Genomic DNA, 27,760 nt, shown 5'->3' with positions numbered 1-27,760 from the left:
TACCCCGAAAGATAATGGAGCAAATAATTAAGCAATCAATTTGGAAACACCTAGAAGATAATGAGGTTATAAGTAACAGTCAGCATAGATTTGTCAAGAACAAATCGTGTCAAACCAACCTGATAGCTTTCTTTGACAGGGTAACAAGACTTGTGGATAGAGGGGAAGCAGAAGATGTGGTATATCTCGACTTTAGTAAGGTTTTTGATACTGTCTCGCATGACCATCTCATAAACAAACTAGGGAAATACAACCTAGATGGAGCTACTATAAGGTGGGTGCATAATTGGTTGGAAAATTGTTCTAAGAGAGTAGTTATCAGTGGTTCACAGTTGTGCTAAATGAAGGGGTTGGGGGGTAGCTCTCTTTTATGGACACCCAGCCAGCCAGTTAGCTATAAAGTCCCTCTTGATGTCTGTTCTCTGCTTGCTTTACCTGTAAAGGCTTTAAAAAAAAAAAAGTCCCTCAGGTAAAGGAAAGGGAATGGGCACCTGACCAAAAGAGCCAATGGGAAGGCTAGAACTTTTTAAAAAGAGGAAAAAAGCTTTCCCTTTGTCTCTTTGTTGTTCTCTCTTGGCTGAAGAGACAGGAGCAGCAGGAATGCTGTGTAAAGTTTGGACCAGGTATGAAAAATCATCTTCCATACCTAGAAGGATTCACTGGGACAGGCAATGTTTAGATAAATTCAGGTTTGTTTCTTTATTTTGCCTTGTAGACTTCCTCTGTGCTAAGCTCAGGTATTTTTGTTTTCTTTTGTAACATTAAGCTGAACCCCAGGGAGCCATTCCTGGTGTTTAACCCCTTTTCAGTCGCTCTATAAGATCTAGCAATAGCTTGATTTGCCAGATGTGTTTCCTTTCTTCTTCTTTTTTTTTTAAATTTACCTTTTTTAAGAACATGATTGATTTTGTGTCTTAAAAGGTGTGTGCATATGTTTTTCAATTAGCTGGTGGCAACAGCTGGGTTTCCCTTTTGTTTGTTTTCTTTCTCGGCTTCCCCAAGGGAGGGGGGGGGAAAGCCGAGGGGCCTCAGGAAAAACTTCCCAAGTGAGTTTTTCCAGGATTTGCAAGAGGCAGTTTTTCACTTGGGTGGTGGCAGCATTTATGAAGCCAAGTTCAGAGAAAAGCTGGAACTTTGGGAGTTTAATACAAGCCTGGAATTTAATACAAGTATTAATTTTTAGAATACTTGCAGGCCCCCACCTTCTGTACTCGAAGTGCCAGAGTGGGGAATCAGCCTTGACAACGGTCATGCTGGAAGGACATAATGAGTGGGGTCCCACAGGGATGGGTTCTGGGTCCGGTTCTGTTCAATATCTTCATCAATGATTTAGATAATAGCATAGAGAGCACACTTATAAAGTTTGCGGATGATACCAAGCTGGGAGGGGTTGCAAGTGCCTTGGAGGATAGGATTAAAATTCAGATTGATCTGGAGAAATGGTCTGAAGTAAATAGGAAGAAATTCAATAAGGACAAATGCAAACTACTCCACTTAGGAGGCAACAATCAATTGCACACATACAAAATGGGAAATGACTGCCTAGGAAGGAGTACTGCAGAAAGGGATCTGGGGGTCATAGTGGATCAGAAGGTAAATATGAGTCAACAGTGTAACGCTGTTGCAAAAAAAACAAACATCATTCTGGGATGTATTAGCAGGAGTGTTGTAAATAAGACACAAGAAGTAATTCTTCTGCTCTACTCTGCGCTGATACGGCCTCAACTGGAGTATTGTGTCCAGTTCTGGGTGCCACATTTCCGAAAAGATGAGGACAAATTGGAGCAAGTCCAGAGAAGAGCAACAAAAATGATGAAAGGTCTAGAAAACATGGCCTATGAGGGAAGATTGAAAAAATTGGGTTTGTTTAGTCTGGAGAAGAGAAGACTCAGAGGGGTCTTGATATCAGTTTTCAAGTACATAAAAGGTTGTTACAAGGAGAAGGGAGAAGAATTGTTCTTCTTAACTGCTGAGGATAGGACAAGAAGCAACGGGCTTAAATTGCAGAAAGGGAGGTTTAGGCTGGACATTAGGCAAAACTTCCGAACTGTCAGGGTGGTTAAGCAATGGAATAAATTGCCTAGGGAGGTTGTGGCATCTCCATCATTGAGGATTTTTAAGAGCAGGTTGGACAAACACCTTTCGGGGTGATCTAGATAATACTTAGTCCTACCTTGAGTGCAGGGGACTAGACTAGATGACCTCTTGAGGTCCCTTCCAGGTCTATGATTCTATGGTTCAGTGCCTTTTGGTTGTACTATCTAAGAGCCTGACTGGGCCCCTCCTGCCCACATTCACTGTGTAGTACCTTACTGCAGGAATATTTCCTTGCAATATTACCAACCCTGAAGGTTCAAAAATAATGACTTAGGACCCCCCCCACCCAAAATCATGAGATTGGCTCAAAAATAACACTTTTTGAGGCTTTTGATTTGCCTTCTGGTATTGGAGCTGTTAGGGGGGTCATGTTTGCAAGCTTTCTTTGCAATCAAGAGAGACAACTTACTTTTTTAAAAACATGCAAGCTGAGATTCCCACCTCATCACAGAGCTCCAGGAGCTGAGGCTTGCAGAAAAACACAAGACTCGTTATAAAATTGCATGAGTTGGCAACACTGCACTGGGCTCCTGGCAGTGCTGAGCATTATGCCCTGTAGTGTTTGCAGGATTGGGCCCTTGAAGGGTTAATGTCTAGCTATTCCACCTGGAAGCAGGCGGGGCACACCCTGACTGTTTCCTAGGAGCAATGCACACATTGCTCTATCCAAGGACAAGGGCTAGATATGAACCCTGAGAACTTGATTGTTTGGACAGCAACTGTGGGAGGTTTCTTTAGCCTGGGCTCAAGGCCTGAGAACCAGGATTGTAGTAGATAGAGGATGGTAACTAAGCATATGAATCAACGTCATACATTCCTTTGTGTAGCAGTGTGTAATGCTTAGGGGGAGAAATATAATAAAAGGAGAAGGTGGAAGGCAGGGGGGGCAGAACAGCCCATCTCCGCTGACCAGCCTGTTTGCTTGCATAAAGCTGTGTTCTGTCTCATCACTGAACCGCAACAGGGCCCTGCTGTTATCATTATGGGCTTGCCTGAGCAAGGGCCAGCCTGCAAGCTGCACTGCCCCAGAAATAGCTTCAGAGACACCCCTATTAGGCACAAATCTCCTGATGCTCGCCTCTTGCGCTGGGTCTGGGAGGTAAACCGTCTGCTACAACTTCTCCAGCCCCCAGCTGCAGTCAGCTCTGTGAATGGGCCTGGGGAGGTATTGTTCTGCCCCTGTATGCCCACCTGCCCATTTTTGGAGGGAGGCAGGGCACACAGTCCTTGCTTCCTCCCCCTCCCCTTGAGCTCCCTACCAGCAAACCTGGAGCTACAATCCAGGCAGGTCTTACCCAGCCATACTCCCCTTACTCCCCTGCCTGGCTGCATAAGAGCCAGCCAAAAACCTAGCGCTATAACCATTTAAAAAAACATGTATTCAAGCTTTGTACCCAGCACCTTTGCCTATGCTCTCTGACTGCCTGCTGCATGTCTCTGCCACCCTCCCTCTGCTCCCCTCGTACAATAGCTTAATGGAACAATAGTAAAAATCTTTACATTGGGTAGGCCCTGGATACATATAGTGCTTCATTCTCCAGGGCTGTCGGTCTGTCATCATTTCCCAGAACGACGTTAAAACACGGAACAGGAGGAAAATTGTTGCTCTGGAGATGAGACCTCTTATGCCAAGACTAATCCTGGGCTGAGTGTTTACCAGTGCGCAGTTGTTATTCCTCCACTAGACATTCTGGCTGGACTGCAGTCCCTGGAAACAATCACAGCTGCAATGCAGCAGCACTTCCTGCTCTCTTAGCGCTGTAATCAGGAGAGGCAGGTCTGAGCACAGGAGAACGGCAAGGAGGGAAGGGCTGCTAGAAAATCTGGCTGAGCTCCTACTTGGGGATCTGCAGAACACTCAGGTAAGAGTCCGGAATTGCCAAACGTGACTCTATTAGGATTTTAAATGTCAGGCTGCCCTGATCTTTCTTCATTTCTTGGCAAGCACTAACTCCTCCAGTCCAGATACTATGGGCACCATGGAAATGTGCGTGTGATAATAAAGAAACTTCATTTGCTTTCTGTTCTCCATTCTGTAGGAGTGAAATTAGAAATGGGGAAATACTAAGGAGTCCATGTAGTGCATTGCCCACCCTCCCCTGGGCCCACGCAGGATGGATCCCCGTGGTACATTCTCCAGTGCTGTGTGGGCAGGTGATATCCAAGCACTGTTTACAGCTAAAGGGCAGTCCCCAGCAGAGACCGCTCTAGGCACAGACTAGCTAGGCAGCTGTCTGGGGCAGCAGATTCATCAGCAAGTTGGGATGTTACCCACCAGGCACTAGCTGTCTGTGTGTACCCTGCTGATGCAAATCAACGGTTCATTAAAGCACTTTGAGCTGGTCCCTCCTGCCCTTCCCATGCCATCAGCTGCCTTATCTAGTGTCCTGCTCCATCTACCCCCTGTGTCCTATTCCCCAACCCCATCTGCCCCAGGATCTGCTCTCTGCCCCATTTTCCTAGCCTCTCCCTATCCTGTTTGCCCCTCACTACATCCTGAACCCCACCCCATCTGTCCTCTGTGTCCTGGTCTCCCCCGAGTCCTGGTCCCCATCCCTATCCCATGTCCAGGCTCTAGTCCCCCAGTATTATCCCTCCATTGTTCCCCCATGGCTTGCATCCCTAACTTCTCCCAGCTACATGATGGGGACTCTCCACCCTGTAACGTGGTGCAGCTCCACTTGCACCAATGTTGCCAGATGTCCAGTTTTTGACCAGAACGCCCGGTCGAAAAGGGACCCCAGTGGGTCCGGTTGGCACCACCGACTGGGCCGTTAAAAGTCTGGTCAGCGACACAGCGGGGCTAAGGCAGGTTCCCTGCCTGTCCTAGATCCATGCAGCTCCCGGAAGTGGCCACCAGGTCCCAGCAGCCCATAGGCACATGGGTGGCCAGGGAGGCTCCATACGCTGCCCAGTCCTGAGTGTCGGCTCCGCAGCTCCCATTGGCCAGGAACCGTAACCAATGGGAGCTGCAGGGACAGCGCCTTCAGGCACGAGAGCAGCACAAGGAGCCTCCCTGTCCGCCCATGCGCCTAGAGGCTGCAGAGACCTGGCAGCTGCTTCCTGGAAGCTGTGGTAAGCGCCGCCGGGACCCCTCACCCTGTCCCACACCCCTGCCCCAGCCAAGTGGAAGTGAGTGAGGGTGGGGGAGAGCGAGCGACAGGGGGGGGGGGGGATGGAGCGAGTGATGGCAGGGCCTCAGTGAAGGGGCGGGGCAGGGGTGTTCGGTTTTGTGCCATTAGAAAGTTGGCAACCCTAACCTGCACTGTAGGGTGCCTTTTGGATTGACCCAGAGGGATGTCTTGGGATGGGGTTGCTAGAGGCCACCTGGGGAGGGTACAGCAGATCGAGCCGAATGCTGCAAGTCCCAGCACATGCTGCTCTTGGGGGCAGATCTGTAATGCGGGCCTGGGTAGGGCTGCTGGCTCCTTTGGGGCCTCAGTGGCGGGGTACTTCCAGGGAAGCCTCTAAAGGAGGAGTTTGCTGCTATATTTGCCTCTCTGTCACCCTGAAAGAGAACTGACTAGGGGTGGGGACAGGGAGCGGCAGGGTTCCCATCTGTCTGCATGAGGCATCCTCTTTGAAATGTGGGTGTTGTTTTAAAGGAATCACTTTGGTCCCATCCACATTTCTACCAGATCCTGGGTGGGAGCGACAGTCACTTACCCACCCACCAGGCCAGGACTGTAGCCAGGTTTAGCACCTCAGTTCGATCCAGTTTGTGTGGACCAGACTTGAGGGGGCTCCGCCCCTTACATCCCTGCTGGGGTCTCTGTTCCCTGATCTCTGGGCCTCACACACAATCGTATAAACCTGGCACCCATGTTAAGGAACTGCCAATGCTCACCGGGTGCACACTGTCTAGTAGAGGGGGGCAGCACACGGAAGTCCTGTGTACAGGCCTGCCAATGAGGGAAAAGGGGCAATTGCTCAGGGGCCCCTGGTGATTTAAAATGTTGATTGTCTGGAGCAGCTGCTGGTTCTTTGCACCAGCAGGAGCTGGGAGCTGAGAGCAACACGCTGGGCTGCCAGGCAGGAGGGAATTGCCTTGTGTTGCCCCTTATCAGACCTTCCAGCTGTTTAAGGTGTGACTCAGGGTTGTGTCAGGGCTACAGAGACCACCCTGAAATAGAGATCCATTATTATCTAGTCTATATTATGGCTCGCATCTGTTCCATATTACAGGGTGTTACCTTGACTATGGCAGATCCCAATTTGCCTTCATCTCATATGCACATATGCTGGGATCTTTCTGTCTTGGGCAATTATTAGCCCGTGGAGGCTGGTATCTATATTCTACAGTGATGACTACATTAACTGTACCTACCCTCTGATATCACTGAGTCCAGCAGCTTACTAAACCTCAAAAAGAGATTATAGCTTTATCTGAACAAGTGGCTTCACGCAGGTTAGGATAAAATTAGGAGGGCTATCAACCTCCAGGCTTCGGGACATAACCAAATGAGCCACTGTGATCAGGAAAAACTACAAGGAGTCCTTGTGGCACCTTAGAGCAGCTTATATGTAAATATACAGCACATGAAAAGATGGGAGTTGCTTTATCAAGTGGGGGGTCAGTGCTAATGAGGCCAATTCAATTAGGGTGGATGTGGCCACAATAGTCTATTACAGTATAACTAGCCAGGGCATTGTGGCCATAGTGAGGTTTCTCTGATGCAGCTTGGGAAGACAGCTGTAGAGACTAGCTGGGCTCTCAGACTGTTGCAATCCAACCCCTGCTGGATTCCCGCATGCGCAAGAGGAGGAATTAAAACTGTGAGATAAAATGAGCCACATAGCATTTCATGCTTCCCTGTGTGTCCCTTGCTGTGGGATCTTTATACCCAGTTCGAAGACTAGTGCCTCATCTTTTGTCCATGGCCGATTGAGAACTGCTGCGAATGGAAATTTGTCTTTTTTTTGCTTCACTTTAGGAGAAATGACTTGCTGGAAAGTGGTGAAATCTGTTCTCATACTCTGCCTGATCCTCATTCCCATATTTATCTGGTGAGTATCTACTGCTGGCCTTACTTACCCACTGACTCATACTCGAGGAATGCTCACAGGCAAACACTGCTAGTGATGCATCACAAACCACTTGGAAGGAGACTTTATTGTTACTATTTATACTTTGCATGTATTTCTGGCCCTATACTAATGGCTGTTCTGCACCATTCCAGGGGTGGCTGTCTGTCACCAGTGGTGAAGGGAGCCCTATATATTTACATGGTTTGCAGTCTGTAAAACACTTTGATGTAAATAATAATAATACGACTCCTTTACTTTAAAGTTGGAGCCTATTGGACATCAGCCGTTCATGGTGCCCTTTCGCATATGACCAGCAGTAAATTATAGTCCAAAAATGTTCACAGAGGTTGTATATCACTGTATTCTGCATCCGCTGGTGAATTGGCTAGATAACCTAGCAGGCCGTCTCAGGCTCTGTGTAGGATTCTGAGAAAACCTTTGAAAATCCTGACAAGTGCTGGAAAATGTCTTCCTACCTTTTAATGCTTTCTCCTGTTACTTACAGGATGACCGTCTGGAATGGGCCAGTCCACTACCTTCCACACTACCTTCCTTGCCCAGAAATCTTGTAAGTATCCAGTTTGAGACCGAGCTGAAATGATGACTTGCCTAAAGTCACACACTGTGTCTTGGCTGAGGTGGGACTAGAACTGAGATCGCCTAGTTCCTGGTCCTTTTCCGTGGTGACTGGATGATTATTATTATTTGTTATCTACATCGCTGCAGTGCTTAGAAGTCCTAATCTTGGAGCCAGGCCCCTTTGTGCTAGGCGCTATACAAACACAGAACAAAAAGATGGCCCCTGTCCTAAAGAGCTTAGGCCCAGATCCTCACAAGTATTAGGACCACTTACTTCCATTGATTTCAATGCAAGTTAGGGGCCTCAATACCTTTGTGAATCTGGGCCTAACACCTAAGTAACCATAGGATCTTAGTCAGTGGTGTTAGACAATATCATTCCCCACTCCATGTCACGGTCTATTGTTCTTGTTAAAGATTCCATTACTTAGAAATGGGAAACACAACATTCTGTAGGGAGAATAAGAATCTAGACGTTTCGGGTTGCTTCTCAATATACTCAGCTTGAAACATTCACTGTCCATTAAGATGCATATGCCTCTGAAAGCCATTTTATCCTGGAATCTGTTCCAGCTGATGGAATGCTCCCTTCCCTCTTCTTTCTTTAACAGGTCATATGTTCATAGTTTAATAAAAGCACAGAGAGCTGCATGCAATCACTCTGTGGCTCCCTCACCTGGAGTTCCTCATCTCCCTCTTTCCCTCTAGTATTTTTGTTACACTCCATAACCATAGGTTTCAGAGTAGCAGCCATGTTAGTCTCTATCCGCAAAAAGAAAAGGAGTACTTGTGGCACCTTAGAGACTCACAAATTTATAAGCTTTCATGAGCTACAGCTCACTTCATCGGATGCATTCAGTTTTTCCACTGAATGCATCCGATGAAGTGAGCTGTAGCTCACGAAAACTTATAAATTTGTTAGTCTCTAAGGTGCCACACCTACTCCATAACCATGTTATTTGGCTCTGCAAAGCAATTTGGGATACAGAAATCAAGCCGTTCTGAATGGCTACCAACAGCACCACCCTGCTGTGTGAGCTCAGCAACTGCCCAAGTTATCTTTAAACAAATCCAGTGCAGCAGGCGGTGGAAGGAAATCTGACCGAGGGCATCTCGGCTAAGCCTTCAGGTAATGAACTCCAAGTAGGCTGTGAATGTGTGGCTTAGCGATGCTGGAAATCCCGCCAGGCTGCTTTTCTCAATAGGCTTGATACTGGCTGCAGCAATGCAAAGTGCTGACCACACTGCACTGAAAGCTGTGCTCGCCCAGGGATGATGCGGTTAAGAAGTGACGTGTCAGTTCTCAGAAATATAGGGCCAGGTTCTGCGCTGCCTCTCCGGAGCAGTTTAGCGCCTATGTGGGAGAAGTCAGGGTAAAGGTGGCTATCAGCTGCCCTCCTGCGCCCGTGTTCTGGGCAGCTGCAGCGACACAAGATCAAAGCTAAATTCTAACCTTCTAAGACAAAACAGACGTGCCTGCTCCCTATGACAGAGCCTGCAGTGGGGTAGGGGTAGCGGAGGGCTGTCTACATCGGCCCTCTGCGGGTCCTGTGGCCAGTGGAAATCTCCTGCAGCTCCCCGACAGTCCACTGATCGGAATCTAGAGTTTTCTGTTTTGTCTTCCCTCCGTTACAGGTTAGAATTTAGCTTTAATTTTGTGTCGCTGCCCAGTGCTGCTGGGATCTGTAAACAAAGCTGGTGCCCCTTGAGTTCTCACCAGCAACGAAGAACTGGAACTTTGGTGTCAAACAGTGTTATTGGTCAGAGGAGAAGCCAGTATTCGCTCCCCTGTCATTGTTCTGGCGTTGCGGGGCTAAGAGGAGGACAAATGTCCTTTGGTCAGCAGGTGGGAATGGAAGCCTTAGCCCTGCTGAGTAGCACTCCTGCTTGCATTCCAAGGGGCTTCAGGGGGACACTTGTATACGTGTGACTGCACGTGAATCAGGCTCAGATTCCCTGGCCCAACTCTCCTCCCTCTACATCGCAAACCCCATCTCTCCCCAGCTAAAAATTCCTCCAGTAGTGGGGGGGGCGGTGCCCCACTGGGTACAGAGCCAACAAAGTGCAGTGCATGCTGACAATCCCTTGCTAGCGTGTATTCCATTGGCTTATTGCCCTGAGGCTCTAGCCTTCTCCTGATTCCCCCAGGGAATCTGGGAGGTGTAAAGGACTCCCCGAAAGCCCCCAGTCTCTCCCACCCCATGGGGTTGTGTGGCGAGGTGCCATTTTAAAGGACTGGTTTCTCTAACAGCTCTTAAAGCTTTACCTAGGGAGGCAATGCATGCAGCCCCTGCCAGGCAATGCAGCTTGTGCGGTAGGAGCAACCAGGGCCTGTGCTTTGAGGAGTATTTGGTGCAAGGACCAATCCTGAAACTGACCTGCCCCCTTGTGTCAAGGAGAATGTACAGACCTTTCCCTCTTTCCTTCTTCTTATGCAGCTCCATGAAACTACAATATGCAGAAGAGAAGCCTGTCCAGCTTTTCCCCCAGTAAGCACCAATCTTTGTAATGTCTCCCCTTTTAAATGCTTTTCCTCTCCTCCAGGCCTAGTCCTCCATTATTCAGTGGATGTTTGTTCTCCTTTGCAGGCTATTTTATCCTCAGCCCAGATTACTGGATCAGAAGTAAGTCTCCTCCCAGGACAGTCTGATTCTGCGACACCCCCTCCCCACCCCCAACAACTGATGCGAATAGCACCACTGACTTCAATTCGGGGCGCCCGGGGTCTGTCAGGATTGGACCCTTTAAGATGACGGGTCAGATTGCAAAACGCTTAATCACACTGAACAGCACCTTACTCTATGAGTAGGCCAATTGAAGTCAATGAGACTGCTTGTGGAGAAAGATACTACTCAACAGGAGTAACGGTAACAGAATACAGCCTCATGAAGACTAATGGGTAGCTGTGTCTCATCCCCAGGCTGATGTATTATCTTCCAAATATTTTGGTGTTTGGTGTCTTCGGCCTCATTCTCTTTTAATCCTCCCCCATTAGCCAATGAGGAATGCCTAATTAGGTGAGCAGATGCTATGGTGATGGCCAACGGTATAAAACCCCAAGAGAGGCAGTTTCAGTTCCCTTTGGGTGCATCATTAGGATTTGGAAGGATCCTTGCAATGCTTTTCCATAGTGATGACTTACCAGAGAGAAAAGTGCAGTCACTAATCTTCCCCTGGCTTCAGCAGGGAGCTGAGCATGCTCAGCACCTTTGCAGGAGTGGGCCCAACAGGAGCAGTGTGTCTGACGCCTCTAACAAGTTCCCTTCATTAGCCACCATTTTAACACCTAACGTGTGTCTATCCATCCATGTTTGCATCTCGTTTCTGTTTTGCTAGGACACATGGGGCCTAATTCTCCTCTCACTCACGCTGGTGTAAATTGAAAATAACTGCAGTGAAGTCAATGGAGTTATATTGGTGTAGGGTGACCAGATGTCCTGATTTTATAGGTACAGTCCCGATTTTGGGGTCTTTTTCTTATATAGGCTCCTATTACCCTGCACTCCCTATCCCGATTTTTCACACTTGCTGTCTGGTCACCCTATATTGGTGTAAGTGAGAGGAGAATCAGGCCCATTGTGTGGTATTTTATGGCAGCTTTTTGTGTGAAATGTTTCCGGGGAGAGCTAATTAGTGGTTGCATATGCTTCGCTGAGTGTATAAATACCATGGAGGATGAGTCACCCAGAGAGATCCAGTGAAGCCCTTTGTAAGGAGAGGAAATTGGATACAAGGGATAAACTTACTCCCAGGGTGTCCAAAAATAAGACCTCAGATAACTGATCTGGAAAGAGAAGATCTTGGTTAAATTAATGTGTTTTCTACATACAAAACCAAATTCTAGTCTTTCTCCCCCATCAGTTCCTGAATTTATTTTTGTCTCAATATATCAGACTTCCCTAATGTACAAGGAAGTCACACTCAAGGCTCACCAAACATTGTGTCCAATCTGACTGAATCTGCTGCAGCTGAGCTACGATGCAATACAATGTTGGGCCACCAAGCTATTCCCCTGGTTCCTTGAACCTAGCTTACATGCCCTCTGTGGCCTTAGGGGATCTGGGTTGGAAGGTGGGGTCGGGAAGACAGCTGCATATTGGCATAGTCCCAAAACGTGGCCAAACAAGGCTTCTGCTAAGTCTCAGCAACAAATCTCAGGGTCAGGCAAGCATCATAAAACATACCTCATAAAACACTCCAGAGCCCTTGCAAACAGCCCTTCGTATAGGAAGAAGGATAAAATGTGAGTGAACTACTGTGGTCAGGTTTCAGAGTAGCAGCCGTGTTCGTCTGTATTCGCAAAAAGAAAAGGAGGACTTGTGGCACCTTAGAGACTAACCAATTTATTTGAGCATAAGCTCACTTCATCGGATGCATTCAGTGGACTGTGGTCAGGAATAACAGGCCTCTGTTACGTGTGCATGAGATGCTTACACTGTGCAGGTGAAAGAGGGTATGGATTTCCCTTAGCTTTGTTACATGTCCGAATGCTGGACCAGATATTAAAAACATTAGCTATGATCCAACATATGAAAACTACATTTCCAGGCTGGGATAATGCAGTGCCATACCACAGATTGCCCCGTTGCCATGGTTATGAAAAGACAGTTTTGTTTAATTTTAATAATTTTGCATATATTTTAAATCCATATGCAGCTACCCGTATAGGCCTGCAACAGATATAAGGAGGGTATGCGTGGCCTCCCCCTATGTGGAGTTCAGTGGCCCTGTGCAGAGATCCCATGGGCTTAAGTAGGATGTAAGTGGAGCATGGACCTTTTGCTAGCCCCTCTGCACAGGACTGGATTTCACCCTAGGAGCAGAAATTCAGAGCCTGCTTTATCTTGCTCTGAGGCCTCCTGCAATGAGGTGATGGAAGTAGCTGGAGAGAATCATATAGTTATGAATAAGGCTGCGTGTCTGTCACAGAAGTCACGGATTCTGTGACTTTCTGTGACTTTTGCGGCTGGCTCAGGGGCTGCCCGAATACTCAGGCACCCCTGGGCCAGCAGCAGCTGTAGATTAGGGGTGGGGGTGCAGGGCGGTGGTTACTGGGGGGGCGGGGGAAGGCTCCTTGGAAGCGGCCGGCATGACCCCGCAACTCCTGACCTAGGCAGAGGAGCCAGGGGGCTCTGCACGCTGTCCCTGCTTGCAGGCACTGCTCCCGCAGCTTCCATTGGCTGTGGTTCCCAGGTAATGGGAGCTGCAGAACCGGAGCTCGGCGGGGGCAGTGCATGGAGCCCCCCTGGACTTCCCTCTCCCTAGGAGCTGCAGGGACACACGGAGCTGGGTAGGGAGCCTATCAGCCCCACCAAGCCCCTCCCTGCCCAGCACCAGCTGGGGTCCCGGGTCACACGCTGTCCCCGTACCACCCAGCACCAGCAGAGGTCCCAGGCCACTCCCCACAGCACCCATGGTCCCCTCCCCACAGACCGCCCCCCGCCCCCCGAGCACTGAGGGCCCCAGCCCAAGTTTTAGTTATGGGTAAACAGTACAAATCATGGACAGGTCATGGGCCATGAATTTTTGTTTACTGTCCGTGACTTTTACTAAAAACACCCGTGACTAAATCGAAGCCTTAGTTATGAAGCCTCCAGGCTGCCGTGAGGGAAAATTTCCAATGGGGGAGCCTGGCATGTTTCATGTACAATGGAACTTGAAGGGTTAACTATTGACTTCACACATGCATTATCCAGCATCTCTTTCACAGCCGTACTGGGCTCAGACCAAAGGGGACTGTTTCGTTTTGTTTACTGCCCTTCTCGTCTTCCTTCAGGCGCCAGGACGTGCTGACTCTCACGCCTTGGCTGGCCCCCATTGTTTGGGAAGGAATTTTCAACTCCGAACTCTTGGACAGTGCCTACAAGCCACTGAACCTCACCATAGGGGTGACAGCCTTTGCCGTTGGCAAGTAAGTGAGTCGCACAACGGCTCTGGTTCGTGAGGCAAAAGGTTTGCGTCCTCCCAAAGCTCCCCAGCCAGCATTGTCCCCAGTGTTGGTCCTCCCACAGAGGACTAGGTGGGGGGCAGTGAGAGCAAGAGGAGGGCAAAGGTGGAATTAAAGGAGTTGCTCAGAGAAGAGAGACCAGACTTGCACAGGCTAGAGAGCTGGGGTCAGGAACAACCTTTTACGTCTGCTCAAGTTTCCCCTCTGTAAGAGTAAGGGCCTTGTAACCTGTTGGTAGCAATGACACTGGTTAGAGCCTGGCCTGGTGGAATCAGCTAGAAATAGGCATCATCATCCCTTGCTCTTGTATTGCACTTGGCATCAGTAGATCACCAACGACTTTATGCTTTACACCTTTAGCCCCCTTTTACAGATGGGCAAACGGAGGCCTAGAGTGGGGAAATGACTTGCCCAAGGTCGCCCAGCAGGCTAGTGACACAACCCAGGTTTCTGGAGACCTCGGCCAGTGTTCTAGCCACTAGACCATGCTGCCTCCCAATAGCTCAAGTAGGTTCTATTGCTGCCTATCAGCCCTGCTGTGCTGAGTAACACCGGTGCTAGTCCAGTGCCACACCTCCTCTGGCATCCAAGCCACCGGCTCCTGCTGGCCTAGCTACGTCAGGCCTGGTCTTTACTTAAAAGTTAGGTTGGCATGAATCACTCCTCCAAGCGCTGTAGCTATGCCAGCCTAACCCCTGGCTAGGTCTTCCATCACCTTAGCTACAGCTGCTCGGGGAGCTGGATGACCTGCACCGATGGAAACACCCCTTCCATCACTGTAGGAAGCATCTACACTTCGGCGCTACAGTGGCACAGTTACAGAGCTATCGTCATGCCACTGAAGTGCCCGAAGCGCAGCTGTGGCCTCAGTCAGGCAAGAGGTGTGAGCCCTGACTGACAGCACTGTGCTGGCAAAAGCCCCGATGAAGACGCAGCGCTATGGGCAAAGCCGACCTTATACTAGTAGAGCTTGTTTCACTCCGGGGGGGTTACGATACCGGTATTTGCCGGCATAGCTGCGTCCACACTGGAAGCGCTTTGCCAGTGTAGCATATGGGTATTCCTATACTTGGTAAAGTCTTCTAGAGTAGACAAGGCCTGGCAGGAAGGCTGGTTTTATTACATAGATAAGTATCCACCAGTGAGTAGGCCAAGACCACCAAACTCCGTTCGCTGGTATAATCGAACTCAGACGTGATCATCTCCAGAGGCTGGCATGCAATAACCTACCTTGCCAGCCATCAACCCGCAATTTTAGAGAATCCCAGGAACAGGAGACGCAATGTCCGTCAGACTTTAAATTAAACGTGTGGTTTTGATGCTGAGTGTAAGTCAAATGACTCCCCAGGGACTTGCCCCATCTGCCAAACTGGAACCACATGGGTGATCATTAGACAGTCTGAGAAGAGACCCCTTCTGTGATGGAAAGACCTGCTGCGTGCGCTAAGCCAGGAGCGTGAGTCACCGCTGCCCCGTGTGATCATTTACACCCACACGGATCAGACTGATGATGTGTACAGCGCAACGGAGGTGCGATTGCCGCACGTGTAGACCCAGCTGAGCTAGCTCGGGTGCTAATAGCCGTGAAGCGGTGGAACCCAGGCTGCAGCGTAGGCCAGCCGCCTGCGTACACGCCCGCCAAGGAGCCTGGCTTCTTGGCTGGCTAGTGCATGCTGCAGCCCAGGCTGCCACAGCTTCGCTGCTGTTGGGACCTGAGCTAGCTAGATCAAAGCTTGCTCGGGTACGTCTACACATGCTGCAGTCACACCTCTGACTGTCATGTGGACGTATCCTAAAGGGCCACATGAGCTGTAAGGCCACAGAGAAGCACAGTCAGCAATTTTGAAAGTCCATCCCAGGTTCTCTGTGAGACTAGCGAGAGCTGGGACATGTGGGATTTCTAGTTCATTTCAGGTAGTTGACCGGCCAAGGCATGTTCTTTAGTGTCTCTCTGCCCTCATCTAATGTAGCGCTATTCCAACCCATTGCACCTGTGATGTGCCCATCGTTAGAGCAGTATCTAGGCAAAACTCTTCCTACCACATCCTAGTGTACTATAGACCCCCAGTAACCTGGGCCACGGCCCCTCTCCTCCATGGTGCTATGCATCAATGCCTTTGTGTCTGCACAGGTACACCACATTTGTGGGCCGCTTCGTGGCTTCGGCGGAGAAGCTCTTCATGAAAGGCTATCGAGTGAAGTACTACATCTTTACCAACGACCCCCAGGTGATCCCCAGAGTCCAGCTGCAGCCCGGCCGGAGCCTCAGCATTGTCCCCATCAAAAAATACTCTCACTGGCAGGAGATTTCCATGCGCAGGATGGAGGCAATAAACAGGCACATCGCAGAGGTGAGCCACCAGGAGGTGAACTACCTCTTCTGCCTGGACATCGACATGGTGTTTCACAACCCATGGGGGGCGGAGACTTTGGGTGAGATGGTAGCAGCCATACACCCTGGGTACTACAATGTCCCTCGCAGCCAGTTCCCTTATGAGAGGAGGAGCTCTTCCGCTGCCTTCATCCCTGACAGCCAGGGGGACTTCTACTATGCAGGGGCCGTCTTCGGCGGGCTGGTCAAGCAGGTGTACGAGTTTACCAGGGCCTGCCACATGACCATCCTGACGGACAAAGCCAACGGGATCATGGCGACCTGGCAGGAGGAGAGCCACCTCAATAGGCACTTCTTTTCCCACAAGCCCTCAAAGCTCCTCTCCCCGGAGTACGTGTGGGATGACACCAAGCCCAAGCCGCCTGAGGTGCGCCTGATACGCTTTTCCACGGTGGATAAGGACTACAAGGAGATACGGGACTGATGTGTCAGGCCCTCTTGGAGGTATCTAGCCCTCTCTTTTTTGCCATGCAATCAGGCCCTTGATCTGCTGCCAGTGCAGGATGTGTCCCAGTCAGTGTTTCGGCTCCCCTCTGTGGATGGATTGTGGAGCTGGCACTGGGAAGGGCAGGTGGTTCTTTCAGCTCAGGGATGGTGTAAGGTACTTGTTGAGAATGGTGTGATGATGCCTTAGTGATGGTGACTCCTTGAGCTACTTGATTCCTCTTCCCTGTAAAACTGGGAGGCTGCCAGGGCCTGGATGGTGGCCTTTTGCCAAGCAATACCAAAGCTTAGAATCCCCTGTGTGCTGGTTTAAAAGAAAAAAACCCAAATTGTAGTTTGGTCTGAGCCTGGGCAATAAAATGACAATCAGTCCTGTCAAACCTCAGCCCTGAATGGAAAGGTGCTGTTAACTTTCATGATGATTTTCACGCTCCAGAAGCAAGGCTCAACTCGTAATTAGCCTGGGGAACTCATTGCCACAAGTCATTGCTGAGACCAAGAATTTAGCAGGATTCAAAAAAAGATTGCACATTAATCTGGATAAGGAGAATATTCACAATTGTGGTAAAAAAATTAAAAGACTAAACAAGGAAGAAATATAAACCCTCATAGTGCAGGGCATAAACCAACCTCCAATGATTGGGGTCCTGAGGAAGCTTTTCCTGGAAGAAGGTTTTTCTCTAGCTGCCTCCCACAGGGTTTATTGCACCTTCCTCTGAAGCAGCTCGTTCCAGCCACTGTCAGAGACAGGATACTCAACTAGACAGAAAAATGATCTTACCCTGTCTGGCATTTTCTATGTTCCTCATATCCTGCCCAGTTTTGCAGACCCAAGAGATCTGAACAGATCAGATACAAATCAGGCCAGCATCTGAATGTCTGCATGCATATCTCAACCAAAGCCAACCTCTGAACCTTTTCAATGGTTCATATCTCTCTGTGGATCATTCAGTCTTCTCTGATAAAGAAAATTTGGCATTGAGGTGTCCAGGCGCATCCCACTATTCAGTCCATTCCAGCGTTCCTAAGCTCTGTGAAATAAATTGGCTAGAAGCTGCTGGGTTGCTGGGAGTAACAGTAACACCTAATGTGTTTTGTAGCAAATGGGTTAATTTCACTTTGTCTTATTAATGAAATACTGCAGTGAAATGGCAAGTTCTACTCTGGGGCTCCCTGCTCCAGCTGAATAACCTTGACGTGACAGTCAGAGGAGGGGGAGTGGAGGTGCGAGGTGGGCCGAGGTTACTATTTGTTTGGCATGAGAACAAGGAGAAGCTGATCTGGGTACTGGGAGCCTCAGAACCCGACTCTTCCTCTGGAACCAGAAGAGAAATACAAATGCAGGAAAACAACAATCACCTGCAATGGTGGCTGCCTAACTAAGGCCCAAATGCCACCCACCCTGCTGAAGCACCTGTGCCATAAGCATCTTTCAAATAGCTCCCGAGGCACACGACCGAAGAATAACGCACGTCTTTGCCATGCTCGTTTAATGAGAGCTGGTAGAGAGATCTTGGGGAAGAGCAGAGACTGCCTGAGCACAGCTCTGCTCCTGCACTGGAAAGCAAGGAGGGGAGGGGGCAGAGGTGAGAGGGCTAAGCGGTCTGTTTCCAAGGAAACCGTTCAAAAAAGACTCATTTGGCAGTAGAGGGAGGGAACAAGGGGAAGAGGCAGCTGGCTGCTCTTGCCTCAGATAATTGCTAAATGGCAGTGAATCAAGCGGTCCATTTCCAAAGGCGAGTGGCTAATGCGGCTATTCCAGGCTATTCCGATTGTCACTCAGGTGTGTCACTGTGGGCATTTACCTGCTGCAATGCATGTTAGACAGGCCCTCAGCATTTCCATTGTTGTTATACATTTTATGGGCAACACCCCCTCAGCAATCATCACCAGCTGGACCCATTTTGCTCCCCTGTGATGCTTTCTTCATTAGGGCTTGGATGCTGATGTGTGCCTTAGAGATATATTTGGATCCCCTATTAAAGTGCCCACCTTGGAGAATTGTGCTCCTCATCCCTTCCTCGGGACCAGGAGGCCAAAGGAAAAGCCCCATCCTATTTCAAGCCTTACGCCCCTTCCCCCCAAGATCTCTAGCTCTTATTTGTTATTTGTATTGCAGTCGTGCTTGAAGATCCCAGCCAAGTTCCAGCTCCCATTGTGCTGGCTGCTGTACACATATGGATTAATAGGTTATCAGGCCAGAAGGTACTATTGGGCTCAACTAGTCTGATCTCCTGCATACAACAGGCCATTGAATTTCACCCAGTGAGGCCTATGTCAAGCCCATAACTTGGGGTTGAGCTAGAGAGTATCTCTTAGACAGGGATCCAGTTTTGGCTTGAAGACTTCGTGACGGAGAATCCACCACTGCCCTAGGTCAGGTGTTTCATGGGTGAATTGCCCTCACTGTTGAAAATGTGTCTTATTTCCCATTTGAATTTGTCCAGCTTCAGCCTCCAGCCATAGGATATCGATCTGCCTTTGTCTGTTACATTAAAATGCTCATTGCTATCAGAAATCTTCTCCCCACCAAGGTTTACAGACTGTGACCACGTCATCTCTCCATCCCCACCACACACAGCGAGAAGCAGTCCCTGCCTCAGGGCCATGCAGAGGGGATAGTACCTGCTTTCATGACAGCTGCTTATGGGGCCTCAGTTAAAGGTATCTGTATCCAGCTGTTTGAGAGAAGTTGCAGCTTTGCTTCCCAGGCTGCTGCTAACCTGGTGCTTTCCAGCCAAATCAAAGGCCCGCAGTCACCCCAGTGATTGGCATAGCATAGGGTCTAAGCTGTACCATGTCATGGGCCGTGTTGTCCCTGGCTGGCCCACACGCTGCAGCTTCTCCCCAGGGCTGACCTCCTGTCATGCAGCCTGCTCTGCGAATAGCGCTTTGCGGGGCTGCAATTTGTAACTGCGTCTGGGGAATCCCTGTGCATCCAGGCAGCAGGGCTGTGTGACAGGCGAGATGCACGCCCAGCCTGGGAGGAGGGGGTGGGGCCCTGGATTAGCTCATGCTGGCTGAGAGCAGACGGGAACCAGTCCTCTGCCATCACCTCTCCCTGCTTCACCCCTCTGGAGCCAAGAACACTCCCTTCCCCCAGCACTAGCAGGCAGCTTTGGCTCCTGTGGGAGGAGAGCTGGAGTCTGTCTATGGCAGCCAGCCACAGGGCACCATCCGCTGCCTCTGTCAGCTCCCAGGTGGCCTCCGTAATTAGACAACAGCCTGATTCTTCTTTTCCCTACAGCTCAGGGTGGCATTAACACCAGGGCAAAGTGGGTCTAGATTGCCATCATTCCAATTGGGTGGCACTCTGCCCTCCTGTAAATGATGGCCTGAGACTCAGGCCCCCGGAGAATTGGGCTGCCTGGGGTGGGAGGTCTGATGTAGGAGAAACACAAATAAGGAAACCACTTACCTTCAAAGGGGAGTGCGTGGGCTGAGGCCTGAAATGAGCCTGGAAGCATCACTCCATCACAGTGTCAATCTAGGGTATCATTGCATAGGGGAAACTGAGGCACCCAGCAGTGAAGTGACCTATCCCTTTATTTGGTGGCAGCACGCTAGACTGACTCTGCTTCCTGCTGTAACCACTGGACCATGCTGTCACCAGAGTTCTCATGCCAATGGAATTGAGTTGATTCTAAGTGTCCACATAGTACCATATTAGAGTATACATTAGAGGTAGAAATACAGGACCAGATCCTCAGTGGGTGCAAATTGCTGTCACTCCCTGGAAGTTAGTTCACACCGGGTGAGGCTCTGGCTCACTGCTTTCAAGATATTTCTGACTCAACCTCATCCTTGACCAAGGGCCCCCTGTTCCATCCATCCCCCTCCAGATGCATGGAACAGACTCATCATTCATTGTCTGTCTAACGCAAGACCCTTCTGACAAGCGTTTTCTTTCCCTCTCTTTGCTGATTTCTTGTGCGATGCATTAAACCACAAAAGGAAGTCTGCGGTAGGCTGCTGGGGACAGAAACCCCCAGTGTGGAAGAGAATCCCGAGAGAGGCCAGCTAGTGACCCACTTGATCCCGTCAATGGCGTGGAGTCTTTTCTGTGCCAGGCCATGCTGGCACCACTCTGTGGCTCCCGTTTTGGCTACTCTTGATCCTCCTCTAGATCCCATCTCAGGCCCTGGTGCTCTGGGTCATGTATCCGAAATGTCACTTGCAACCAGTTAGTTTAAAAAAAAATAGTAGCCTGCCTCCCCCTACCCCAATTAGGGGGCTGGTTGGTGGCTGGGAAGAAGGGAACTGAGGTGGTCTTTAAGGGAGCTATGACAGAGGCCTGTGGGTAGTGTATTAGTTGTAAGTTCCTCGTGCAAAGCCAGCACAAGGAGGCTGGGAAAATGCAGCAAAACAAGTGCTTCTGGCCAGCTTAATGACATGCCTGGGCAATGAGAGGAAGCATGGTCCAGTGACGGGTTTCTGAGCTGCAACTCGGGAGATCTGGGCTCTCTTCTCCGATCAGCCACTGAGCTGCTGGGTGACCTTGAGCAAGTGACTTTCCACCACTGTTCCCTCTAAGCTGTGCACGTGTACGCACGCACACAGATCTTAAACCCCGCGCACACGGCGAAACACCGCACGCACTCCGGTTTTGGCGGCGGCACAGAAGAAATTTTTTGCGCACACGGCCTGTTAAAAATTAGAGGGAACATTGCTTGCCACCTCCGTTTTCAGCTCCCCTGCCCTTTGCTTTATCTGTTTAGATTGTGAACTCTTCGGGGCAGGGACTGTCTCTTGCTCTGTGCACTTACAGCACTTCGCACAGCGGGATCACCGTCTTCATACTAGTAGAAATAATAATAAAAACAAGGTGCGCTGGTAGGATTTCTCCCCCAGTGAGCAATAGGGTTGCCTTGGCGGAGCTTCCTCCCTGAGCACCCCGGCTCTGCTTCACAACACTGCTCCTGGAGTCGCACGTCCTGCGGGTGGCCACAGCCATGCGTGGGGATCTGCAGAGGAGATGTGTGCCAAGAACACCAGCAATGTGCCCAGCCCCCTTTCTGTCTAGGAGTGACAACAACCGCAATGGGAGGTGTGGGGGTGATCGGGAATTGGAGGAGGAATGCTCCACATCAGTCTGCCTTCCATTTACACTGAGACCCCCATCCTGCCATCAGAGCTGTACCTAGGACTGCAGGAGCAACTCCGTTGGGAAAGTTGTGATGGCTGAGTGTACTGGGCGTGTGAATTTTAAAGCTCAGTAACCCTTCTTCCCCCATCACCTCCCAAATAGAGATACTTTAGTTAAGCTTTTCCAGACTTAGTTACAGATTCACCTAGATGCTTTCAAGCAGAACGAGTTTAAGGCTATCTGAATGCAAAACCCTGGCAGCTTTGAACCAGGAAACTTCCCTTTTTCTCTCTCGACATTGAACTGATTTAACAAGAGTTAAATGCTAGTAACCCTTTTTTAAGGATTTTATTCTGAGCCTTTGTAGCAACATTTTGCCATGAGCAAATTTTACCATCAACTTAAAGGTCCAAAGTCTTTCAAACCTGTATTTTCTCCACTGTGCAGCTGTGGCTTGTTACTATGATTAGAGCGTTCATAGTAGTGTAGTGACATCTAGTGCCACTGGGCGTAAATGAGAACAACCTTTGTCCATGATTCTCCTCTTCTGTTGAGTTTCTATTCTGTTCACAGAGCCATGGATGCCTACATTCTGTTGAAGGTGAAGGAGACTACAAGAGACAGTGAGGCATCGGGGGGCTAAACGTGGAATCCAGTCCCAGCTCTGCAGCTGACTTGCCTGTGGCCTTGGGCACATCACTACACTTTTCTGCCTCAGTTTCCCCACCTATAAAATGGGGATAATCCTTCCCTACCTCACTGGGATGTTGGGAAGACGAATTAATGTTTGCAACGTGCTTTGAATACGTAATCATCATATAAATGCTAAGGCTTATTTTATAAGCCAGGAAACCAGAGAGAATCCCCTACTGGTCTTGAAAAGTTAAGTTGCGTTTTCCATTTCTGCACAGCACCAGCTGCCAAGGGTGGATAGCAGAAGCTTTAGTGTGTTTCAGCTGAAGAACTGCAGCTGTAGCAAAGCAGCGACCCCTCTAATGCTGAGTGTGGTGCAGATGGAGCTAGGAGATCCAGTTATATCTGCAGTCAGCAGTGTGAGTTCTGGGTATGAATGGAGCCAGGCCCTAGTATAAGACATAAAGCCACAACTCTAGCCTGGAGGGGAGAGTTTTGTCAGCAGTGTCGAGTGTTATAACAATACGAGAGCTCTGTGTGTACAAACATGAACCCGTTTATCCTCGCAGCACCTCAGTGAGCTCAGGATTATCATGCCCCTGGTACGTATGGAGGACGGAAGCTATGAAGTTAAGGGACTTGCACAGAGGGAGTTGGTGGCAATGCTGGATTTAAAAGGCAGGAGTTCCTGCTCACCATGCCTGGCAATAGCCTGCTGAAAACGATCACTCAGACCTGATAACAGGTCTCAGGACACCACAAACTCTCCTCTGGCCTTTTCTTGGAGCGATCTAACAACACTGACTATAGACATACACGCTCACTGGTTTGACTGCGGCCTAGCTCGGCAGGAACCCAGAGCCGTTCTCAAAGCTATGCCGTGGTCTCTGTGTAGGGTTGCCAGGTGTCCGGTTTTTGACCAGAATGTCCAGTCAAAAAGGGAACCTGGCAGCATCTAGTCAGCACAGCTGACTAGACACGAAAGATCGGGTTGGCCACAGTAACCGGCCTCCACGCCTGTGGGGGCAGGAAGTGCAGCAACGGCGGCTGCAGCCACATGGGTGAGCTGCTCTCTGCTCAGCTGCTGACGCGCGCCTGACAGAGCAGTGGCTGGCTTCTGGACCAGGCTCCAAGAGGTAGGTGCTGCCTGGGAGGGTGGAAATCCTGTCCGCCCCACATTTTGCTCAACTGTGCCCCAGTTGTCTCCGTGCCCTGGCCCCTCGCTCCGGGAACCGACCTGCGCTGTGACCCGACGGGGCTGGCCAGCCGGCTTCATGTCATCTCCTCCCAGCCTGGCCCTGCAGGCAGCAGGTGAGCCCCGGGAGATCAGGGCGTGAGCGAGGGGGGAGGAGGGAAAGGAGTGAGTGGAGGCGGGGCCTCAGGGGAAGAGGCGGGGCAAGGGTGTTCGGTTGTCAGCAATTAGAAAGTTGGCAACCCTATCTCTGGGAGATTAGTGGTGGTTCTCAGTCCAATTCTAGTGGACAGGGGGCCACCACATGCTGGAGACTGGAGCCCCTTCTTGACCAGAGACTGCCTGTAACCTCTCAACCCAAGGAGTAGCTCCTGCACCACCTGAGTCGAGGCATGTTGGTGGGGTTCTGTGTTTCAGAGGACTTCGGACTCCAGGGCTGCCAGGCTGGTGCCAGCCGCATTAGAACTGAACTCACTGCTTGAGACCCCATTTTTACTGCTCCAAAAGGGCCTGGGGACCCCAGCTGGCCTGGCCCTGCCGTTCTAATCTGAGCCAGCTGCCCAGGACCTGACTGGGCCCACGCTCCGCCAGCGTGTGTGGGCGGCCTCCTCTCCCCTGAGCTCCTGCCTCTCCCAGCATCCCTCTGAAATGGCACATGTCACCGCCCTCATAAATATGAACAAGGAGTCTCCTTTAAACAGCAGCCTTTCTGTTTCCATGGAAACCCCGTTCTGCTCAGCCCTCTTCAGTATCAAAAGCTGGGCACTCCAGCAAATTGATCGTGCGTGGAGATTTCCAGCAGCTTTTTCCTCCTTGCTTCCATTTCAGGTGTCCGTTTGAACAGAGATGAAACGGCTGGGGGTGGATGTCGTTTGCGCAGCAGCCCCACAGTCACGATACCACACGGCGCTAGAGGATGCGGCTCGGCTTGGCTAATTAGATGGGTCCTGCTGGGATGTGGCTGGCTTTAGTCCCCCAGCTCTGCTCCCTCCCATTCCCCTGCCCCCATTGCTAGCCTTACAAAATAGCTCTCTCCAGGCAGGAATCATTGCAAAAGGCCTCCCCCCTCCTGGCTGGGCCTGGTGCAGGGGAGGGGACTCCACTTCTGGTGGCTGGTTTGGCACTGAGCTCTCTGGGTAGGCATGAGCCGGGGGGTGTGGTGAAGGAGGCAGTGGTCTCTGTGCTCAGATGGGGATGGTGCATCTAGGGGATGGGGGTGGGTCTGGCCACAGGTAGCGGAGGAATCAGAGGGAGCCCTTGGAGTTGTACCTCCTACGGGGCCCCACACTTGGTCCGTGGAGGTGAAGTGCTGAGCCAGCCCCTGCTGGCCAGCTCCAGAGGGAGCCAACTCATTGACTGGATGGGGAGACTCTGGGAAAAGGTGCAATAAGGGTTTCCAGAGGGCCCATCCCACTCCACTGGATATCCCCCATCCCTAGGGGCCCCTCCAAAATATCCCCCTGGCTGTTGTGTAACCCATGTCCCCCTTCGTGTTAACTAGGTTTTCTGTCTGCTGCTGAGAACCTAATCTGTTTTGCCTCTGCCAGCAGCCTGGTGTGTGTGAGAGCAGAGCAGGGGAGGGAGCAGGGGTTAGTCACCCGAGGGAGGAGTGGCGTATCTGGGAAGAGACAGGGACCAGCCTCTACTGAACACAGCTGGTGCCCTGCAGGCGACCGAGTGGCAGTGTGGGCTCATCAGTCACCGCGCGTTGCTCCAGCCCAGACAGGGAAACCAGCTCAGATCAAACCCAGCCCCTGTCCTGAGGTCTGACAACACTGGGCTGACATCCCTCACCAACCTGTTTGATTCAGGGCCGGTCCATGGGTCTGGCCCATGCTTTGAAGAGGCACCTGACATGTGTCACTACAGACAACACACCATCACGCCCAGCCAGTTGCAGGCCCTACCTCTCTCTGACTGACATCAGCCCCAATTTGAGCCTGCCTTTGTGGATCTCTGTGACTCAGCTGAGCCCCAGATGGATCTAATGGAACAGCAGCATCTGCTGCAGACTGTTAGTCCCACGCTGGGAGGAGCAGGGCCTCCTGGGGCAGCCCGGAGGAGGGAACTGGTCAGAGGCGCTGAGGCAAAAATAGATTCTTCTGTGTGGCCTGATCCCAGTACTGCGTGTGGCAGCGTGCGTAGACAGATGTGCAAACCCAAGAGACCTCAAGGGGCTTTGCTTTCTCCCACGCATCGCTTGAGCACTTTGTGCTGGGCACGTGACCCGGAAGGTAGATCCGTTTTACAGGGTGGTGCTGAGGGGGAGAGCCAGCAAGCAGGTAATCCAGGGCAGTGCCCTCCCTCTGCCAGGCTGGTGCTACGCCCTCACTCCCTTCCGTTTGCAGTTTGCCAGGTGGCTTTTGGCAACGAGCAGCCCCTTTCCGCTCTCCCTGCTGGAGCTGTGACAGAAAGAGATGCCCAGGGACACTGTGGTGCCATAATAAACTCATCAGATTTCTGCTGGGGTGCAAAACACCTGCCTCGGAGTGCAGGGCAAGGAGAAATGCGTTGAGTGTGAGTGACATCTGGGTGTCTGCAAGTGACTGTGTATGTGTGTGATTGTGCACCTGTCATGGACTCCGCCTGGGGGATTGGTGTTTATGAGTGACTGGTTCTTAGTGTAACTGTGTGTGGTTGTTGTGTCTGTGTGTAGCGGTGAGCCGAGTGATTGTGGGTCTGGGAATGACTGAACTGGGGTCACTGGTGCCCAGCTAACATGGTTTTGAACTCAGCTGTCTTTGTCTATGTGCCATAGTGCTAGACCAGGGGCTCATTCAAATATTGTGCTTAGCACAATTTACTGCCAACTCATTTGCTCCAGGCAGGCGAAGCCTGGGCGTCTGTAAGACCAAACCCTACAACTCCAAGGGGCTGAGGAGCATTAGGGGGTGGTGATCTTAAATTCGAAGCACTGACACCATCCCTCCCCTAATCTCCTGGGAACTCCCCTGTCTCCTCGGTTACCCCAGGTGGGATCAAAGCTCCAGGAGGAAAGGCTGACCTGGGCGGGGGGGAAACCCTGCCTTTCCCTGAGCCACACGCCGGCTGGATCTCGAGAATCATCCGATCGCCTGCTCCAGCCCCGCCTGGGCGATTGGATTCCTGGCTGCTTCGTTTGCAACGATTTTTTGTTGTTAATGCTGCTGCTCTCCTGGCTGCAGGGAAGTTTCTCTGCCCTGGAAAGGGATCCAGCGCAGAGACCCGGGGAAGAAGGCTTTATTCTGGAGCTCCCCTTAAACGCCTGGTGCCTGATTCATTCCCTCCCCTTCCACCGCCTTTGCACACACACGCTCACGCTCGCTTTGCAAATTGTTGCAGCCAAGCCGTGTGTTGGCTTTGCAATCTGCCGCCTGCAACGTGCGTTTGTTGGAAAGCTAGCTAGCTTCCCCCCCCCCCCCTCCGCCACCGGGGCACGAGCTCTCGGGTCCCACACGCTGGATTTCCTCGCAGGAGGAAGAGGAAGAGAAGGCAGGGACTGGGAGCTTTCCTAAAGGGGCAAAGCTGCTGCTCCGTGGGGTTGTTTGCAGACAATGGGAAACTGACCCAGCCCCCCCGCGAGGAAATGTGTCTTCTGGAGACTGCTCCCGTCCTTCGGGTCCCTGGATCCTGCTGATTCCGCGTGGAGCTCCGAGCTGTGGTTTTGATTTGCAATGTGACCATGGCAGCCCTGTGTCAGGGATGCCGGCTCATCACCTGCCTCTCCTAGCCTGTCAACGCCTTGAGCCTCTCAGCCCTGACAAGGGATCTTACCCGGGGAATTCCTTCCTTCCAGCGCCAGGAGATGGAAGGCAGCCGGTGACCCAGCAGGGCTTGGGGTGGGGGCTAGGACCAGCTTCCCCTCACCCCTCCTAGCCAGAACACCCTCCATCTGAATCCCTGAGAGAGCAGCTGAGCTGATGGGATGGAGGCCTCTGGATACCTTTCTCTGTGAGGACCCCACGGAGGAGATGAGAGGGAGATGATGATGATCGACACACAGGTGAGCTTGACAGGATGGGTGTCCGCGGTGCTGCCCTGGTCTCTATGCCGGTGAAGTGGGATCAGCGGGATAAATACTTAGATCTCCTGGATTGGCACCATCCCGGGTGGCACTCAAGCCCCCGCCGCTGGGGAGATTCAAGTACCAGCTCTTACCCAGGCTGCTGCTGCACCGGGACGCTCAGGGTCAGTAGAAGCCACCTGTGTTAATTAGGAGCCGTGGGATAGATAAATGGATCCACCTTCGCTGCTCCCAAACGGTCTTGTCTGATGCACTGAGTGAGATGAGGCGGCTCACATTTACTTACAGAAGGCCCTGTGTGCTAATTATATTTCCTGTAGATACGTGTGCAGGGTACAACCTCGACCAGGCAGCCACTC

At 51.0% G+C, this 27,760-nt stretch overlaps 1 protein-coding gene across 7 annotated transcripts; it reads left to right on the top strand.

Moving 5' to 3' along the window:
• Positions 1–558: 558 nt before the first annotated feature.
• On the top strand, positions 559–17,579 carry GBGT1 (globoside alpha-1,3-N-acetylgalactosaminyltransferase 1 (FORS blood group)). Of its 7 annotated transcripts, none has more exons than XM_084649654.1 (8): positions 559–623; positions 3,639–3,959; positions 7,032–7,104; positions 7,631–7,693; positions 10,143–10,193; positions 10,293–10,328; positions 13,481–13,615; positions 15,783–17,579. In XM_084649654.1, the coding sequence occupies exons 3-8, from the start codon at positions 7,037–7,039 to the stop codon at positions 16,465–16,467; spliced, it is 1,038 nt and encodes a 345-aa protein (XP_084505780.1). In that variant the 5' UTR covers positions 559–623; positions 3,639–3,959; positions 7,032–7,036; the 3' UTR covers positions 16,468–17,579. The 7 variants fall into 7 exon arrangements, with proteins under 7 accessions (XP_084505780.1, XP_084505781.1, XP_084505779.1 ...); XM_084649653.1 differs by having other exon boundaries at positions 582–689; XM_084649655.1 differs by lacking the exon at positions 3,639–3,959 and having other exon boundaries at positions 575–623.
• The last annotated feature ends 10,181 nt before the right edge of the window (positions 17,580–27,760 follow it).

This window comes from Lepidochelys olivacea, assembly GCF_965140295.1.
Source record: "Lepidochelys olivacea isolate rLepOli2 genome assembly, chromosome: 16".
In the NCBI taxonomy this organism is placed as follows: domain Eukaryota; kingdom Metazoa; phylum Chordata; order Testudines; family Cheloniidae; genus Lepidochelys; species Lepidochelys olivacea.
Note: the sequence above shows the minus strand (reverse complement) of the source record. Positions and strands in the feature narration are given on the sequence as shown.

Bases quoted from the DNA above. Each gene is read 5' to 3' on its own strand.
- GBGT1 (XM_084649651.1), top strand. From the start codon at position 6,884: ATGAGCCACATAGCATTTCATGCTTCCCTGTGTGTCCCTTGCTGTGGG. The intron at 10,329-13,480 runs GTAAGTCTCCTC...GTCTTCCTTCAG, and splicing joins CCCAGATTACTGGATCAGAA to GCGCCAGGACGTGCTGACTC. The intron at 13,616-15,782 runs GTAAGTGAGTCG...GTGTCTGCACAG, and splicing joins ACAGCCTTTGCCGTTGGCAA to GTACACCACATTTGTGGGCC.